General features: G+C 46.2%; 1 protein-coding gene across 7 annotated transcripts in view; it reads left to right on the forward strand.

The window, feature by feature from the left end:
- Positions 1-20,569, forward strand: part of MYO9A (myosin IXA) — a 1,154,601-nt gene that overhangs the window by 830,759 nt on the left and 303,273 nt on the right. For all 7 annotated transcript variants that reach the window (XM_069624659.1, XM_069624658.1, XM_069624661.1 and 4 more), the window contains one exon: positions 3,396-3,709. In XM_069624659.1, coding sequence (XP_069480760.1) covers positions 3,396-3,709 — 314 coding nt within the window. The remainder of the gene's footprint in view (positions 1-3,395; positions 3,710-20,569) is intronic.

Raw genomic sequence — 20,569 nt, forward strand, 5'->3', positions numbered from 1 at the left:
AGTGGTAAGCGGTCACTGGGACGATCTAGTGGTCGTTTTGCCAACACTAGTACAAGCCCTTCGCTGGTGGACAAAGGAGAATCTGTTAAAGGGAAAACCCTTCCACGATCCGGCGGTGCAAGCGGTAGTTACAACAGACACATCACTTTCTGGGTGGGGGGCTCATCACCTTCATCTCACAGCACATGGTCTGTGGAGCCACATCACTGCACAGAATTACATCACCCTGCTGGAACTTCTAGTGGTATTCAAAGCGCTACAAACTTTCGAAGCACAGCTGACAAATCAATCGGTACAGATCCTAACAGACAGCATCACTGCAATGTTCTATATCAGGAAACAGGGGGGCACACATTCTCCAAATCTGTCCAAGCTAGCACAGAAAATATGGAAATGGGCACTCAGACGGGGGATGTTCCTGACTTCCCAGCATGTTCCTTGGGAACTCAACACCCTGGCGGACTCACTAAGCAGAGATCCCCTACCAGAAGAGCACAAAGGGCATCTCGACACAAGTGTCGTAGATCACATTTTCTCACAATGGGGTTACCCCACGCTAGACTTGTTCGCTACAAGAGAAACAAGCAATGCCCAGACTTCGCGTCCAGGTTTCCCCAACCAGACTCGAACGCCGTATGGAGTTGGTCAGGGAAATGTGCCTATGCTTTTTCCCCCAACTGCACTAATGAACAGGGTGTTGAACAAGATTCACAAAGACCAGATGACGCTCATTCTAGTTGCGTCCATATGGGCCCCTGGTAACCACATCTTTGCAAACTGGCGATGTGCAATCCCATCATACTCCCATGCTAAACCAATTTGCTATCCCAGAACGTGGGGACAACATTACACCTTAACCTCACTCGATGAACTTGGCAGCATGGCTCCTGAGGTCATAGTTTGGACATCTACCACAAAGGTGTATGGATATCCTCAAGGAGGCACGTAAACCAACATCGGACACTGTTATTACGACAAGTGGAGAAGATTTGTAATTTGGTGCCAGTCTAAACAAATCAACCCCATAGAATGTGCTCCGTCCCACAATGTTCATTACATGCTCCACTTGCTATACTCAGGGTTAGTCTTTAACTCTATAAAGGTTCACCTGGTGGCTTTATCTGCATACACCACCTCTCACAAAGTATCATGGTGGAAAGTTCCCGTTATTAAGGCGTTTATGGAGGGAGTAACGAGACTGATTTCTGATTTCTTTCCCCCCGCCAGGATGGAATATCAATGTAGTACATGCTAAGTTCATGGGGTCCCCCCCCCCCCCCCCTTGAGCCTATGCATGAGTCAAGTCTAAAACACCTCACATACAAGACGGCTTTCTTAGTGACTGTAACCTCCATAAGAAGAGTCAGTGAGCTTCAAGCTTTGTCAGTGCAAGACCCTTTCTTTGTCAGCCACAAGAACAAATTGGTATTGAGAACACACCCTTGGTTTTCACTTAAGTTTATTTCCAAATTTCACATAAACCAATCCATTGAGCTACCAGCCTCCTTTCAGATCCAACTAGCTCAGCTGAGAAGGAACTCCATACACTAGGTGTAAGGAGTGAGGTCCTTTACTATGTAAACAAGACCAGACCACTCACGAAAACAGATCAACTGTTTCTCTCCGTAGCACTAAGCAGAGAAGGAGACCGCATTTCCAAGAATGCCATCTCCAGGTGGATAGTCAGATGCATACAGCTCTGTTACTCTTTATCAGACAAACTTCCATTCACACCAAGAGCTCACTCCACAAAGGGTACAGGAGCTACTTTGGCCTTTATCGCAAACGTCCCGCTGGACGCCATTTGCAAAGCAGCTACATGGGGATCGGTACACACTTTCACTCAGCACTACTGCATTGACACTCACTCTAAAGCAGATACCCAGGTGGAGCAATTGGTTCTAAAACATCTATTTGCTGCTGGACCTTCTCACAACCCACCACCTTCTCCTAACACTGTTCGCTAATCTATGCATAACACTTGTGTATCTGCGCGTTATAAATGCCATATCATATCGTATCATGTGATCTAAGCAGATTCCTCAAGCCTCAGAAGGGATACATTACTCACCGTAATCGTATTTCTGATGTTTGTATCTGCTTAGATTCACATGCGCCCACCCTTCCTCCCCTTGGAGTAGAAGGTGCATAGATGTTCGATCTGAGCTTTATCTGATACAGATTTGCTTTAAGACACCTGTATTCGCGCTACATTTTATGCAACCTCATGTCAGAAACAAAAAAATCTGAGGGACCTCGACGCATGAAGGACCTTGGGTACAGTGAAAGTCATAATAGGGATAGTATTACTGGCACGCCCTGTCAACGTCCCAACGTCTGTAGCTTCCACTAGTTGTCGGCCTATGCATAGCATGTGAATATAAGCAGATATAAGCATCAGAAATACGATTACGGTGAGTAATGTATATATTGTATAAAAAGCATTGCACAAAAAATCCTTTCAAATGATAGCCAAAAAAAATAAACAATCTGAGGACATAGGCACATGAGGGATCATGGGTATCCCTACACATAGGATAGGGATAGTGTGACAGGAACGTCCCTTTTGACGCACTATTTTTTGACTTCGAAAAAAATAAATGTTATACTATGTGCCAACCACTGGCTTACTATGCAAAGCATGTGATTCTAAGCAGATACAAGACTCAGAAAGATGGTTACTGGTATGTAATATTTGTCTAATATATATAATCATCACACAATTAGAAATTAGGATTGAATGAGCAGGAGCTAAAAGCAGCTCTGGTGTGTAGGGCATCACCGAGGATCTACCACTGAGAAACCAGGAGCAAGATCAAAACGCATCGCAACTCTAACTTCCACGGCACAGGCCAACTTCAACTTTTTGCCAATTATGTATGATCCATTGAGTTTAAATGTGTCCTAGTTCTTCTTTATTAACATTCTCAAAATACTCAGTTAATGTGACATATGCATGGTTGTAAGGTACCAGGTGGCCTGGGGAGCTAAAAGTAGCTCCTAGTAGATGTTGGTTTCAGGCTAACAAGGCTCTATACCTCCCAGCAATTTCGAACCCTTTAATCGTCCGTCGTACATCTGGCATCCATGACACTGTCCTGACAGAACCAGAGACTAAATTATATCTACGTACCCTCCACTCTCTTCCAAGAAATATTGAAATGTAAGGCATTCATTTTGTTCTGCTGTCCTCGTCTAAGGTGTCTTTTGTCAAGTGTTAGCCACTGATGTAGACCTTGTGTACAGATAAAGAACCCATACAATCCCTTTTACAATTTGCAATGAGTATAGATGGCTTTATATAAGGTGAATGATTGTAGAAAAAATATATGCACTGGAATGCTGGGCATGAATTTATGTCACCAAATTATGATTTTTGTTTCTTACTTTTTCAGAGTTTCTGGCGCAATTGGAAGCAAAAGAAGCGCCAGTTAGAACACAACCATGACCCGTTTATTCTCCACAATGCTGCTGTGGTCATCCAGACTCGCTGGCGAGGGTTCTTGGTAAGGCAGAGACTCCTGCATCAGAAGATGGCTGCCCCTATTATCCAGAACTGCTGGCGGAAGTATGTGGCACGCAGGCGGAGGGCAGCAACATGCCTGCAAGCAGCATGGAGAGGGTATTTGGCTAAAAGGCTGTATAGATCTCGTCGAAATAAGATAATTAAATTGCAGTCGATGTGCAGAGGATATTCCGCACGGTGCAGGTAATACATCTGCAGCAAAGCAGATCCTTAAATGATGTGCTCTTTTTAAGTAAAAGAAAGTTTCTTTTCATGAAATGTACTCCCCTTTTACATTTTAAGTTTTAATTGTGGTATTATGATGCAAAGTTGAAAGCATAGGATATCAGATTTTCAATCGGTCTACTGCCAAAGCACTTGCATTGTCAACATATCAGTAAATTGATATTTGGAATTCTAAAATGATCAGAAATGTATTGGAATACTCTGAATTTATAGGTTTGTTACAAAATGTCTTACAATTTAACCCAATTATTACTGTGTTTGTTTAAAATGCATACAGTTTATTTTTTTAAAAACATATCAGTAAATAGTCCCATTGACGTATTTGATGAACACGTTCATTTTATTGCGCCTGGTTTAGGAACCCAGACCAACTGATATCAGACCTCTGAAGGTTGGACCGACTGTCGGGAATATTTTTCTGCGCTTTCCTAATACCAATAGATGCACGGGAGTGACGTGGGCATCAGTAATAAATGTTATGTAGTCTTTAGCAGCAGAATCAAAGTAAAATGATCAAAATAAATTATAAAAGCAAGAATCTATTTTTGCTAATGTAAGTTGAGTGCGTCAATAAGTGAAGGGGCCAAATTGATGGGTCCATTATGATATGATATGACATGATATGATTGGTTATTTATAACGCGCTTAATACCCAGAGGTTTCTAAGCGCGGACCTGGGGATCGAACCTGTGTTGCTCTGTGTCTTGCTTCCAAAGCGAGCACGTTGGCCCTGAGCTATCCTCCCGAGACCTGTGGAGGATAGCTTATGTGGAAATCAGTCCAATATAAACTCTTGTTTGTGTCTGACCAGCTCCATTTCATGGTGACTGGCTCATCCACCAGGCCATTCTGGAAACTGTGTTCCACTGTGCCTCCCATAAGTACCATATTGGATTTGATTAACTACGCATAACAACGTTTATTTTTTTAGTTCTCTAGCAAATGGTTCTGAGGGACCAACGTCTTGGCGTGTGCAGAGGATTACACCACATTAGTTCAGACTGTCCTGTGACCGTGTGCTCTGTCTTTACTATTAGGAGGACCAGTAGCAGTAGAAGGTACAGATCACACACAGATGTGTCATTATCCAAGCAGTATATACTGGAAACATTTATGCTCTATTTATAAACAGTTTGAGCATAGTAATAATACAACTGTTTTGTAAATGATATTGTTATTTTGGTTAAACCTTTAACAATAAAACAAAGTTAAAAATGCATATATAAATATACACAAGTTCAATTGGAAACACAATCAAAGAGCACAATAAAATAGTACAATGCAGTCAATAACTCATTTCATAGTAACATTCATCATTATACGGTACAGTATCAATTACTCAAATCAATTACAATCTAATCAACAAATAACAGTAGAGGTGTCCAAAAGGGACACTTGAAACATATGTTCTGCAATTGTTGATTCAATGCCTCGCACTTAGTTACACATTAAATTGAAGGAATGTACATTAAAACACAAAGCACAACCTTAAATATATAAGCTAAAGTCATCATAAAATTAATGTTCTCACAAACTAAAGCTCATGTAAATCGGCACATGATATTCACAGCTTACGGGTAAGTAATGCTTTCAGTTACTAATAGGTGCTTTGAAAGAGTTAGACACTTTTCTTGATAGAACTTGTGACAAAGTCCCTTTTTTAATATCAGAGACTGACCGTGTGGTTGCTTTGGGAGCCAGTGATCCTGTAAGCTGCAGGTTGGGGCTCCAGAATGAACTCAAAAAGGTTCCCATTGGTGCCACGCCGGTGTCTCCTTTCATACCAAGGGGTAAGTCACATGGCTCACCTAATACCAGCAGCTCCACCTAAGAGGACCCTTCCCTCAATTAGCCAGGCCATGAGGGCTAAAATTAGAAGGCAACACTAAATGTCTTTATTCTCCCTGGTTTGTGAAAGGAAAGCCCAGACTGGGACAGCACATTCAAGAGAGAATTGGGGGAGGGGAGATAGATCCCAGGTAAAATAGCACAGGTTACAACCCGGCTGCCCTTAAATCTAACTTCAGAGAGAAACGAAAACCTTCCAGCAAAGACCGGGATTGAGAGAGGCAGGGCAGACAAGTGAAAATGAATATGGCCGCTGCACCTCTTATAGCCTCCTTCTAACTAAGCCCAACCCCAGAGCTCCCTGAAAATGATTGACACAGCGAATCACAATGGTGCCCTCCCCTACAGGTACAGCTGCAAACTATTGTTTTAGAGGCCGTCCCAGGGAGAAGGGCCATGACACTATAAAAGCAGCTCCCAGCACTGTCAATTTGTGGGTTGCTTGTAAGGGGGAAGGAAAGTGGTTGGAGTGATTTGGCAAGCTGAAAGAAAAAGCAGTGTGGAGGAGGAAACTGGGGAAGCAGTGTATGGTGCGAGAAGGAAGGCTGTGGAGCTAGTTGGGGAGAAGGGGGTGGAAGAGCAGGCTAGATCAAGTAAGGTGATTGGAGGTACACTTTTAACAGAAGAGGTTTTAGATTTGAAGGAGGTGGTTGGGAGTCATCTAGCGGAAGGAAGTGTAATTGAGGCAATCCAATATTTTGAAATTTGCCTGGATGAGTGAACCACAGTCAAGGAGCAGATAGGAGATTTTGGGAAGGAGGTCAAACTCTACATCATAGGTAAAGAATCCCACCAGGTCAGTAGCTTGGATGTGTGCAGTGCGGTTTATTACTAGGCAAAAAGGTCCCACGAGAAAGTCCAGGATACTGTCTGGATGTGGATCCAAGGAAGGGGAACTGCCCCGAATGGCATAAGGGAGCAATAAAGAAAAGTACAGAAGGAGAGCTGGGACAAAAGGGTACCTGGTCTGGATGGCACGAGGGAGAAGCCAAAGTGAGGAGCGTAGTACTGTTTCAACACAAACAACAAGGTCCCTGGAGGATCCGTGGTAAGGGGGCAAATTCCAAGCAGTTCTTTTAAACCTCTGTGCCCTGTATCACTCATTTTGTTTTGGAGGCACTGTTGGGCCCCCGAGGCTACCAGTGGAAAGGTTGTCAGTTCATCATTAAAACCTATGGAACAGCAACACTACCTCTTATAGAGAGAGCTGACAGGGAAAAAAAGGATCCCTTTTCTTTTCCTGTAAACAGTATTTTGATACATTTGAATGTACCCTGAACGAGCTGGTGGCAGTGTAATCTTTTTTCATGTTTTTATGGTTTTTTTTCTGCCACCCAAAATCATTTCATCTATTTGCTGGCCCAAAAAGCCTGCTGCTCATAGTTTCCGCTCTGTTTTCTGGCAGTATTTTCTTTGTTAGTCTTTCTTTCACCCATGTAGTATAGCCAATGACTGTAGGTGGGTGTGCACTTTTGCGCGCTCCTTGTATGAAGCCTGGGAAGTTCTTGGTAGGTAAGGTTTTCATATCAGTGATACATCTTCCTGATCTGTGTCAACCCCAGAACTTTTTGCTGCACTGGTAGATAATTTCCCCTATACCTCAGTGAGTGGGAACCTTTTTCCACACTTAGAATCTTTCACCCTTTTTCTCAGTGTAATTTTTAAGTCTCTCTATGGTGCTTTTTAGTTTTATCCTCTGACAACTTTTGCCACATACTTGGGGCTCCCCTTTTAACTTTCTCTGGCTAACCTTGTGAGAACTACAGTTGCCAAGGGTAGAAAGGATCTTTGGATCCGTTTTACATTTTGTTAGGTGAAACCAGCACCCCCCCCCCACTTTGTGGAGTGCTGGGGAGATGCAATGTATACCCTTTCTCATTCTAACTTTGCAGTCGCTTGCCTGCCCCTGCTCCTACGCCTCTCCAATACCATGTTGGCTCCCCAACATGCCTCCAGAGTTGTAGACTGAGTTGCAGGAGTCCTCTGTCCCAGCTGAACCCCTGCTCGATCATGAGAGGAACAAGATGCAGCCTAAGAGGGTCCCAATTTTTACCGCCTGCTGGATTCCTCCTGCCTCTCTTGTTGTCCGGCTGAGTCTACCACTTTCAGCCTACTGGAGGGCCAGTCCTTGCTGCACGGGTTTCAATCCTTCCTGCGCCAGCTGGGGGCTTCCTCACACTCCCCTGGAGGATCCTGTTGTGGCTCTATATCTCCCCCACCCCTCCACTTCGCAGGGGATGTTGGATCCTTGTCGCTGCCCTGCTGATAGGAGAGGAGGTCCGGCTATGATCCGTGAACTCTCCTGCTCTCACCTCTGTACCGCACACCACCTACTTAATCAGCTGTACTTTTCCTGCTGTCCCGGCAGTGCCTCCCGTGTTCGTTTCTCTGCCTCCGTGGATGGGAGACCTCTTTGCCTGTGAGGATGCGGGTATCCCTGGAGTTGTTCAGACCCTGTGTTGAGGCAGACTGGGCTCCGGTTCTCGTTGTGCTCATCCGTTTACTGGTTGCGGTGGACAGTGGCCACCTTGAAGCTGTCTGCTCGAGTTTTTCATTCAGAGCTTCCAGAGGCCAAAAGAGGGTCTATGATTGTTCCCCCAGCCCCCGACTGTGGCGTGATGTTTAGCTTTCTCTAACATTCCAGTTGCTGTAGGTCTGCAGTGTTCCAAAATCCAGGTGCTGCTAGCAGGATTTCTGTTGGGTTTTTTCCGGGCGGCCGCAGGAGCAGCAGAGGACTACATCTGCAGATCTCGCCTGCTGGCCATGCCCCCCTTAATCTCCATTTCTAAGGTCCAGATCGCATAAGGAATTCCCTGAGGAGCCAAGAAGATCCTAGAAGGGAGGACTCAAATAGACACAGACCAGCAAACGTTTACCAGTCCCCCAGATGCGAGATTGCAGAGGTAAGTAATGGTGTCACCAGTAGGGAAGGATGCGTTTTAGTTTTGGGTGTGCTGGCTCAGCGTGACATGCTCAAGGGTGTTCCATTTAAATAATAAGAAAAACGCCTATCTAGCCCTACTGCTTTGAGGGAACTTCCCTTCCTAACAAACTAAATCAAATGTCCAAAAGAAATAGTTCCTAGCCCAAAGCCCTATATACCACCTGGCCTTACCACTGAGAAAACATGACAAAAAATATGGACCAGAACAATAATTACTTAATCTTTTATAACATGCTTAATACCAGAGAGCAGTATCTAAGCGCAGGAACGGATCCGAACCTGTGTTGTCTTGTTTCAAAGACAAACGTATTGCCCATGAGCTATCCTCCCAGCCCCTCTATACCCCTAACCTTGGGTTTTGTTTGACCCAACTACTGGGATCTCTTAATTCGAGATAATTTTAAGAAGTTCTTCAATGTCTCACAATGCGGTCTTCCAGCCTCTCTGTAGGCTTTTAACATTCAGTCTTAAATCTTTGTGCACTTCCGCCACGCTTCCTTCTTTACATGGAAACAGTGGGCTTCATTACGAGTTTGGAGGTAGCCATGCGGTTTTTAGCGGCATGGCTGCCCCCAAACTCTGGTCTGGGTCCCGCAAAATGGGAATTACCGGGCCATTCCGACCTTTGCAGGCCCGGTAATTCCCATTCGCGGGACCCGGACCCTATACGTCCCCATTCCCATTTGAGCCCCCGTAGGGGGATTCTCTGCATAGGATTCTCTCTCCTTCATTCCAAGTTCCTCATTGTTTTATGTACATCCTCACAAACATCTCTCTCTCCGATGGTAAGAGTACCAACCATTCCAATGGGAATAGGGAGGATGCTAACAACGGACCCGTTAATGACGGGTCCCTTGTTAGCATCCTGTTCTGCTAGCGGGTGCCGCTCTGCACGTCTAGTCTGGCCAGGCGTACGGAGTGGGACCTGCTGCAGAACTCGTAATGTGGCGGCCCGGTATGAACAGTGCTGGTCCCTTACCGGCACTGTTCATACCGTGGCCGCCACAGTCATAATGAGGCCCAGTGTCTCTTTAATGCAATGCCACCATTTCTGAAAGTTATTTCTTTATTTGAGCATGTGAACCCTCCTGGTCCTCTCAGTTGCCAATCTTGCTTATTTTTCCATGGCTCCCCAAAGCGCATTAGTGGGACCTCAGTTGGGCGTTTGCCTGTTTTTTTTTTTTTCCAGCCTTGGATTCCAATGTCTTTCTTTCCAGGGCTCCCCAAAGCCCTTTGGCCCTCTGGTCGGCTTGCTTTAGTGGGGTGTTTGCCCATTCAGGTTTTCCTGGCTCCGATAACCTTTTAGACTTTCCCATCCTTGGATACAGCTGTTCTAGCCTCTCAGTGGCGTACCTCTCTGGGAGGATTTGCTTCCCTTGTTCTGCGCTGCTCGGTAGCTGATGTACTTCTCATGCAGAGATCGAGGATCCAATCTCTCCACTATGGTCTGGTTTCGGTGTCTGTTAAAGGGCTCCAGGCCCACCACAGCTTCTGTGTGGTTGCGCCACCAGGCGAGATGGTCGCTTTTCTCTCTCTCTCCCCTCTCCCCCTCTCCCCTCTCCCCCCACCCACTTTGGCTTCTTTGCCGTCCAGGACGCCAGCGTTCTGGCATCTTGCAAGCGATGAGCTCTCTTCCTACACTACTACTGGCTCAGTAGTCTAGCGTGGCTCCACCCCTCCAGGATGTCCTCCCGTCAGAGGCTCCCCTCTGCATAGGATTCTCTCTCCTTCATTCCAAGTTCCTCATTGTTTTATGTACATCCTCACAAACAAAAGGGGTGTGTCCTTCCTCTTTGACTGTGGAGTTCAGGTGAGATCCAGCATTACCTGAAACCAAAGAGATTGAGGAAATGCCACTATTGGGAGAGTCCAAAAGAGAAGTAACATCAGTCTTTCCCATGTATGCAGACAATGGGTCTCATTACGACCAAGGCGGCCACGGAATGAACAGGCCCGGTAAGGGTCCGGCCCCGTTCATTCCGGGCCGCTCTATTACGAGGTCTGCAGCGGGACCCGCTAAGGAACGCCTGGTCAGACCAGACGTCCTTAGCGGGACCCGCTAGCAGACGAGGATGCTAACGGGCCCGTTGTTAGCATCCTCCCCATTCCCATTCAGCCCTATGGGGGCTCAAATGGGAATGGGGATGTACCGGGTCCCGCGAAAGTGATTTACTGGGCCTTCCAAGGTCGGAATGGCCCGGTAAGTCCCCTTTCGTGGGACCCGGACCAGGAACCCGGTATGGAGGCAGCCATGCCGCTTTTAGCGGCATGGCTTCCCCCATACTCGTAATGAGACCCAATGTGTTCTTGATAGCGAGTTCCTCATAGGACCCTTTTTCACTGCCCCTAATATCTACTTATATTTAGTATCTATGGTCTCACACTGCCGTCTAGTGGATTTTTTGTGAATAAATTCCATCTTTTCAAAGGTTTCTACACTCATTAATTTAATTTACCTCACCTAACATACATTATACCTACACGTGACTTGTAAAGTGCCTTTTAACGGGGATATGTAGGGAGTCCTGTTGACCCCCCACCCCTTTCCCTCATCGCCCCCTAAAGCCTCATCTAATCCCTACTTTTGATCGTTTTTATAACTGAATCCCCTTTTTTTTTGCAAATTTAAATTGTACCTGCAATACTGCATTATCGCCTACATTTTGTGATTCAAACCTCGTTTCGATTTTTTACACCCTCATTATTTTTTAATTTCGTTATTATTACCCCTTCTATTATTGACTGTTTATTCCTGCAATGAAATCACTGGTTACCCTTGAAACTAAAGAGTCCACCGTCGTATGTCAAAATCTCTAACACTCTCTTACACTTATACCTAAACTAGAAGGTTGCATCAATGTTTATGGTCCAGGAGAATTACCCTCTTCTCCTGGACTGGGTTAGAACAGTTCTGGTTTGCAAGTTCCTAACCTGGGGGAATGACTCCCTTTCTCTGATCCCAATACTTCTCAGCCAAAGGATTGTTAATCTTGTAACGCTCTGTATCAGAAAAGTTCTCAGCCCAGGGGGAATGACTCCCTCCTCCGGGATCACAATATTCTGTGGTTTGATCCTTTTTGCATATTCAACTACCAGGAGAATGACTCCCTTCTCCTGGTCTCTGTCTTTCACTGTTTCTCATACAAAACCATGGTAAATTACTCCCTTCCCCTGGCCTCTTGATTAGATTGACCAGTAGATGTTACACTACCAGGAGAATGACGCTCTTCTCCTGGTATCTTGATTTCACAATCACTGCACACTCAGCGGTACCCAGGGGGAATGACTACCTTCCCTTGGTGATCCTTGTTTCACTGTTTTTCCTTCTTTCTCAACAGTTCATGTACAAGTATGATCCCTGACCCAGGTTTTCCCAGTATAGCCCACTTGGTCTTCTGGCCTTCCAAGTACAGCCACGGGGAGAGGGTCACTCTTACTTGCCCTTTCATATTGTGGGTCCCAGACACATTTTTCTCTATTCAGCTTGCTGGACAGACCTGGTTCACTATCCTGCTAAGAACTGTCACGAAGAAGAGGATTTACAAATTTCTCTTGATTCACTCTTAGTTCATTGGGCAGACGTGGTTCACTAACTTGCCAAGCACTGTCATGAAGAGGATGATTTGTAGGACTCTTCTTTTGGGGTTGTGGGTCCCAGGCCTATGTCTCTACTCTACTCTGGCAAACCTGGTTTACTGTCCTGCCAGGTACTGCCACGAAGATGATGATTGGTGGTTGTTCTCTGTAGTGGGTGCGGGTCCCATACCCGTCTTTCTCTCTCAGGGTTCACTTCTCCCCCAGGGGTTCCCTTCTTGCCCCTGCTCTGTGGGTTCTTGTTTGCTCTCTTCTTCTGAGTCTTCCTTCGACTCTCTTAGGCCCCCAGCAACCATCCTGGCATTTTGGGTTCTCACTGACGCCCTATGGTCGATCTCGGGCGTTCTCGTCTTCTACTTTACTTTTTGGCATACTGTGGCAGCTCCGCAGCCTGCGATTCCTCGCAGGATGCACATCTTCACTCGACCGCGCGGTCCAGCTGTTAGGCAGAAACTTGTGCAATTCCCTCTGGGACCACTGCAAAAGATTTAAGACTACAGGTGTTTGGAAGTAAACCCACTTGGTAGCAGTCTGTACCACACAGATTCACTTGGTAGCTGTGGCTGAGCAGTCAGACTTCCCTCAAGAAGAGTTGGGCAGTATACAGAGTATTCACAATAGGTCAAAAGAACATAGTAGAACAAGTAAACACTGACCAGAGCTTGGTGTAAAAGAGATATAATTATTTATTTAAAACCACATCTAGAAAAACATACAGGCACTAATAGTAAGCAATTCAAAAACACGGTCACTAAAAGATATTCACTCCCTTAGAAGAATATTAGACAAGTCTTAAGTAAAGCCCCACTTATTTTCAGACAGCGATGAGCGCTTAACACAGATGGCACTCTAATAATTCGTTTAAAAAGGGAGAGAAAAGCAGAGTATAATTTGAAACGGATCCCAACACTTTCACAAGAACAAAACAAGGGAGGAAGGAAAGTAAAACCGTGAAGTTAGAGTTCAGAAGGCCGGATCCACTTTAAGAGGATCAGAACGAAATGTGTCCAAGGTCACACGGTTGAAGTGCATAAGAGTCTTGCAAAGGTTCAAAAAGAGTTGGACCAAAAGAAAGGGACCAGTTAGAAGGTCAAGGCGGCCAGCCCAGTCCAGAAGGTTAAGGGATTATTATTACCTTGTAGCATTCTTTAGAAAGGGAGCCCTGGCGGACACGGTACCTTAAAGTGGTGAGAATACTCCAGCGGGGGTAGTTGTTCCTGGCAGCGGATGCAAGTCGGTGCTTCGTCCGGGGGAAGAGAAGATCTAGTCGTGGAGGAAGACAGGAGTCCGTTGCACTGCCAGGGAAGAAACCAGCCGCGGAGTTCTCGGGTAAAAGGAGCGGTCCTTTTATTCGCGGTCCAGTGGTAAGTGGCTATCCGGTTGCCGGTGTGCTTGGCACGGGCAATTCGACCACAAGACGTCCTGGGATGCGAAGAAAAGCAGGTAAACTGGTTGTGCCCACCAGTCAGGGGAAGAAGCCTCTCCAGCTGGGAGATCTTCTCTGTCGTCGGGAAGTGGTGTGTCGGTTCCGCAGAGCTCCACCGGTGTTGTCGTCGTGGTAGGTCGGCTCAGCTTCTCACTCGTCGGATTCTCAGGTCCTATGGCGACATCTGAAGTTCCAGTCCTCAAAGCCCTGTTTTTATGCAGCACACCCCCATTCACTCAGCCTAGCTGTCAATCAAACATGCGGCTCACCACTTGGGCCAATCACACAAGAGTGCGACTTGAGTTACCAAGGTAACTCAGTCCAGGGTGCCTAAACCCCCTCCGACACCCCCTGTGGTACCCAGACAGAGTGGCACCACTTTTGGAGGCTTCTGTGGAGAAGCCCGCCAAAAAGTGGAACAAAGGGCTCGACTTGGGTTGGAGTCACAGAAGAGAACACAAACGCCATTTTAGAATCGAGTCCTGGCAAAAAATACCAACCAGCAAATTAATATTAAATAAATAAACCGGCGGTATGTTCGAGGCTATGAGAATTAAATAATTAAAGTTGGTAGCCTCGAACAATGGGAAAATCCCATAGGGATATATTTGCGGTCGAATATAAATAGTAGTATCCACTGCCACCAGCCAAAACTCGATCAGGGGGGGCGTAGACGTGCCCCCTCAACTAACAGACCGCGGGGCAATCGAATTGACCCCACCAGTACGTCCACAATATGATGGTTTGTACTGGTTTCTGTTCATAATTTGGGACTAGTAATGCCAATGGTGACTTTACATGCCCTGGGAGACAGTAGTCAGTCCCAGGGTATGGAGTCTGTGGTGCGGTGTCACTATGACACCCCTGTTTTACTGCACGGAGGGTGCTGTGTAACACACATAGTACAAACACATGAGACCCTATGGAGTAAAGAACCCCATAGAACATAAAACACATTACCAGTCAAAGGAACACCATAAATCATGTCCAAGAATGGGAGAAAGAGTCTCACTCTTGGCAGGAGAAAAAAACAAACTCCAGAAATCCAGCAAAGCTGCTGGGGGACTCACTAGGTTAGGAAATTCAGCCTAAAGAGATAATTCTCCCTAACACCAGCTTCCTCTGCCACCTGGACCTCTGCTTCGCCAGCTTTCTAGTCAGTCCATCCATGGCGGACTGGATAGGTACACCTCTACCTTCTCGCCAGCATCCCGGCCACCAGCCTCTTCTGTCTTCCATATCAAATGGCTCACCCACTCGCTGCTCCTCCAGGGATGACTTGCCCCAGTAAACAGTCCTTATTTGGTTTTTATTTCGTAGTAAGGCCCATTCTCTCTTGGAACACTAGACCGTGGCTCTTGGTTCCATAGAGCCTTCTCAATGCTTCCGCGCCTCTTCTTCGTCCTAGTATTTGACAGTTAATGATCTTTAATCTTTCTATGCCATTCTTCGTCTCAGTCGATTCTATACCACTGGCCCTACACAGGTACATGGGGTGGTTGGGTGTAATACTGGGGTGTACCACCATAGGTGTAGGATTAGGAGGGATGATTGTGAGAGGCATCAGACCGCGTTCTGCCTAGATGTTGGTCCCTGTCCCGAGAGGAGTTGTTTCTCCCCATGAGATCCTCACACTGTGTACCACCCCCAGGGGTACTATCGGGTAGCGGCCTCACCTCCCTGGCCTCATGGGACGACACCTAGGGATTCATCACAGGAAACATAGTCCAGATTAATCACAGTGCCCAGTTGGAGATCCAGTAATAATTACCCTTTGGCACAAAAGTCACTAGTCGCTGTTCAGAAAGACACACCATTCGCAATCTCCATGCCAGAAGGTCTATACCAGGATTCAGATGCATAAATGCTTCGCTGAGGAAACAGTCAAGTGGAGGTGACTGCCACTTAGGACAACAGGAGGGAAATGGAAGGCAGTTTCAGAGGTCGAGCAGCACAAGCACACTCGGAGAAGTGAAAAGCTACAAAAACACCCCTTCCGGAAAGCTTAAAAATGTCACGCCTCAATCAAAGGAAAACTAACTCTAGGTATATTCTTCCTGCTTTAGAAGATCTTGGAAACTTCAACAGCCGGGCTGCACCATGCAGCTTTGGCATCAAGGTCTCTCTGTGCAGCGCTTCATCCTCGAGGCCACACTTGACATCGGTATCAATAGCTTCCACCACACCCCATGACCTCAATTCCTTCCTTTTTTCCACATGCTCAGCACGCTTCTTGGAACTTCTACTTCGTACCTCCGACGTGTTTCTGACCTTTCTATTAAACTTTGACTTTCTAATGGATTGTGTCCTCCCATGCATTCCTCATCTTGGATATCTATTCTCCTGCTTTGCAGCTCTCGGAAAACTTTTTCCAAGCAGCATGAGTCATCATGCTCACTGGTGTCTATGGCCATTGAGTCATCTTTGTGACCGGATGTGGCGCTGATGTGGGTACAAACAGCGTGCTCGGTGCTGCGTGACCTCAGTTCCTTTTTTCCGCATGCCCAGCATGATTCTCGGGTACTTGGCCTCAGAGAAATCCTCTGACGCAGTTATTTCTTTCAAAAATTCTATCCTATTCTATTCGATTTCTTAAACATGTCTACTTCGAAACCCTCTGGTTTAAGAAAGTGCTGTGATTGTGGCTAAAAAATTTCACTCACCAATCCTCACCGAGTTTGTCTGTGGTGCCTCGGTACCGACCACATTATGGCAGATTGCAGCTTCTGTCAAGTTATGACACCTAAAGCTTTAATGGAGAAAGCCTCTAAATTGGCCCTAAGTCGCTTGTCTTCTAAGTCCCTAAGTACAACACCATCAAAGATTCGACCTGACCAAAATTTGCTCCAAAGACGATAAAGGAGAAAGTGTTCGTTCACAGACTCATCTCCTTAGAGACTGGTACGTTGCCCATCTAAATCCACCTCTGCTGAGAGTCTTCTCCAGCATTGGTTCTCTCATAGATTCAACTGCTGTTTTAATATTCCCCATCGTCAGTCTGGGAATACTCAATAACATTAAGCAGTTTGATAGAAAACAAAGAAACTGCCTACACTTCAGTGTTCTTTTAGTGTTGTTTTAGGTAATTTGCCCTTCAGCCAATAGCCAGTGCCTCCCTTAGCTGCAACATTGGAGGCCATCTTCAGTTTCTTTACTGTACGTTTAGAGTTGGTAGTCATCTCCCTTTATGTAATGTTTTCTTCAAGAATCTTCTTCACTCTGCTTTACTTTTCACATCATTACAAATTACAGATGAGCACTTTACTACTCTGGAGTTGAGAAGTTCCTGCATTCATTTGGTGCTCCCCTACAGGGGACATACGTTTAGTTGTTCCTCCAGGGCTGAACCCAGTGAATGTCCCCTTCTTACTCTCACCATGACTAATTCAAAGGCCAAAAAGAGCCTTTTCAAGATTTGTTCCATCTATGTACTAAAAACATCCCTGTGGAGATAGACATCTGGAATGTCTCCATTGTCTGTACCCGGATCATAATCTGGATTCCTGCTAAATGTTCCTGTTCTTCTCTAATACAACTCTTAAAGATCTGCACAGGACAGTTGTGGCTTGGCTTTACGAAGGCACTGTGGCCTCGGACTCTGCTTCAGTGAGGAGCTGTACTTCACTACGTTCCAGCAGGCCTCTGGAGTGATTTCCCTCTTCCAAGACGTGGAGGTCCCCTGAGTAGAGTTTCTGTGGGGAAAGTCCTGCATGATAAAGCTTCCTTGTCGCACAAACCGTCCACCTCAGCGACAAAATGCCTGATGGCGACTCAGTCTACCAAGACCTCAACGATAGGCATGTCCTCCAGCCATACTGTTAAGATGGATTTCTAGAATCGGGCCTGGTGGATAGATTTTAGGCCACCCCAGTTATAGTGAACAGGGGAACTCTGAGAGGTTGGTCAAGCCCAATAATGGTGAGAGTGGTCAAGGCTTAGTTTCAGAAGAGTGTGAGTGGGATCAGGGGTCCACAATGAGTACACACAGTGAAGCACCAAATGATTCAATTTAGACAGGTAAGTACAAACATACTCTTTTTATTATAGGCCCAAAACATACACTAGAAAATGAGATAAGCAGGTAGTAATATCACACAATACTCAATTATCAAACATATATACAGCCACCTTTGGGTTCTTAGGAATGCATTCAATAACTTGGATTACAAAAGGAAGTTAAGTAGTGTTGCAATAGCATGAAATCAATTCATAAGAATTATACCCTAACTTTATGGGTCCAATCCCTAAAATGAGTGGGCCGTGTGCCCAAAAGTCACAAAACTTCTTCTCAGGAGAGAGGGGACTGATACAGGAAGAGTTGTAGTAGTGACATTTTCCAGGACATGTTTCGACAGTTACAGGTAAGTAAAATGATATTCCTATTTTTCCGAAAGAAGATTTTAGATCTGACGATCAAAAAGCTATGGAATGGAATAACAAAGGTTTATTCAAAGGTTTCTTCTAAGGAAAACAGGGGGAGGTGAATGCGTTGTAATTGTTCACCTCCCTGACTCCTATTTTCCAAGATGACTAGGTGTGTGGACTGGAGGTATGTTTTCCCACCGTTGGTTCCAGTGAGAGGTGCCCAACAGCTGCTGGTGCAAGGATTCTTCTGGCCGGTTCCAGGAGCAGAGTGCCATCCTTTGCGAAGAAGAAATGCAGAAGGCGCTGATGCAGACCCCTTCAGAACTCTTCACTAGATGGGGGAAGGTGAGTTCTAGCTACGGCAACCGCGCACAAGTGACAGCAGCGTCCTTCCAGTCGCTGTTGAAGACCTTCCAGAACAGGATCTCTTGAAGATGGGAGCCTAAAGTGCATCAGGAAGGTAAATTATGCCACGTGCTGGCAACCACCAAAGTCACGGTGACGAACGCATGACGGAGACGCTTCTACCGAGGTAGCCCACTAGAGAGTTGGTCAGTCCACTGGGTGGTCCAGGGACACTTCCGATTGCTCAGGATAACTGGATCCTCAGGAATGCGTTGAGACTGGTTGGTCCCACCAGTCCATGGGTTGAAGCACCGCTAAGGGCCTTTGCAGATCAGGTAGTCCAGCAGGGCTTCACCGGGCCAATCAGAGGGGAGGATGCAGAGTCTCTTCAGGAGTCGTCCACGGTTCTGCAGACGCTGCTCGTCTACACAAAATACTTGGCTCCATCGCTGATCTCTAGAAATGGCTTCAGAAGTCCTCTTCATACCCTAAATCCTGGCTGGAAGTTTCCGGGTCCATGGAATATGAGGGAAAGTTGCTAAAAGACAAATCTTTTCTAACACATACTGCTCCAAAAGCCAACTCAGTTGACGGCAAAGACACCTTCGTCCACGATGCTCAAACCATTGCTGGCTCCGACAGCTACCTCGTCAATGGCCTGGAGCGTAAAAACCTTCTCGGTCTCCTCTGTCGACGTCCACGACCACTGCATCAAAATCCTTGGTGACTCTCCCATCAACAGCTTCATTGACAACCTCATCTATGTGCCTCTCGTCAGTGTGTCCACACATGGCTCCTGCGCTACTTGGGTCACCTAAAAGGTCGAACAGCTCCTGTTCATGCGCCAGCCTAATGCCCCACACACCCTGTCAGTAGCTTCCAATATTCCTCATGAGGGCATCTTGTTACACACCATTGACACTGTCTTTGGAGGGCCCAATAAGGGGTGTTTTCCGAGGATGAAGAGGAGGTATCTGGATTGCGGCCGGCTCAGCCCTTCCCTCTGCCTGGCCCATCGTAACTACGACCTGAGGCAAGTTACCTTTTTATGGACATTTTATCTTCCTTTCAAACTCTAGTGTCAGAACTCCAAACAAGGATTCTCATTATTCCTCCTTTACTGTACCTAAACGGAATTTGCCTTCCCAGCCTTAGTCTCCACACCGCCATCAGTATTCCACCAGATGAATGACAACCTCAAGATGTCTCCTCAGACACTGATTCAGGATATAGCTTCTGATACTGCCTCTACTCACTTCTCCTGTATGGAAGAGGTTGATGATCTTTTGCCCACTGACAGAGAGCCAGATGATCTTCCGCCAAGAGATTTGCCTCTGGATGAGATTTGAGCTTTCCATTCTTTCATGCCTAAGGTGACTAAGATGTTTGACCTCCTCCCGATTGAACAAAGGAATGAAGGGTTCTTTACCAATGGAGGGAAATATCACAGAAGGCAGTAGTGTCCGTTCCAATCCTGGATGAAATCTGTGAAGACAGGTTTTTGCCATTAAGAATCTGTTCACGGCGCAGCCGAAGAAAGACCGATTTGATAAAGTGTAGGGCACCGGACGATGCTCCAAAATGCCTACGCGCACAACCTAGCCCCTATGCTGTGTTATCTGCAGCGGCCAGAACAAGATAGGCTTTACCCTCATCACCATGAGCAGTCCCTCCAGACAAGGAAGGCAGGAAGGTTGAGGCTTTCGGCAAAAGAATAATCTCCTTGGCAGCAACCTCGATCAAGGCCTCCAACTCCTTCGCCATTCTAGCCAGATATGACTGAGCATTGTCATTTCATGTCAATTCATGAACCTGAAGGACAGTCAAACATGCAGGCCTGACTCATGAACAGCACTGCTCTTCCATTTCAAATGGCTACTTTGGGTAGAGGACCAGGCCCATTCCCTCAAATACGTTCCAAGGCTGGCTTCAATCCCTCTAATCCCCCCCCCCCCCGCCCTGCAAACCAGAAAAACTAAATTCATGAGCTTCAGCTAGAACATTCAACGGCCACAGAAGCATGTCTGACACCGTTGGACTTTTCTCTCAATTATGAGAAATCATTTATGACGCTATCACAGCAAAGGCTGTTTCTAAGAGCACACTGAGACACCACCACTTCTTCCACTACCACCCCTTCAGCCGACAGGGTCAAATCAATCCAATCAAAGGTGCAAGTGTTGCCCTGTCAATGGGTTTCATCAGACTGAATGCTCAAGTCCCTCTTGGGCATGATGTCCTTCTGCATCCCACTTATCAAAAACTGCAGGCTCCACATCTGCCCCTGTTGTGCAAG

The sequence above is a fragment of the Ambystoma mexicanum genome, chromosome 11, assembly GCF_040938575.1.
Source record: "Ambystoma mexicanum isolate Mex_15411 chromosome 11, UKY_AmexF1_1, whole genome shotgun sequence".
Taxonomy (NCBI): Eukaryota; Metazoa; Chordata; class Amphibia; order Caudata; family Ambystomatidae; genus Ambystoma; species Ambystoma mexicanum.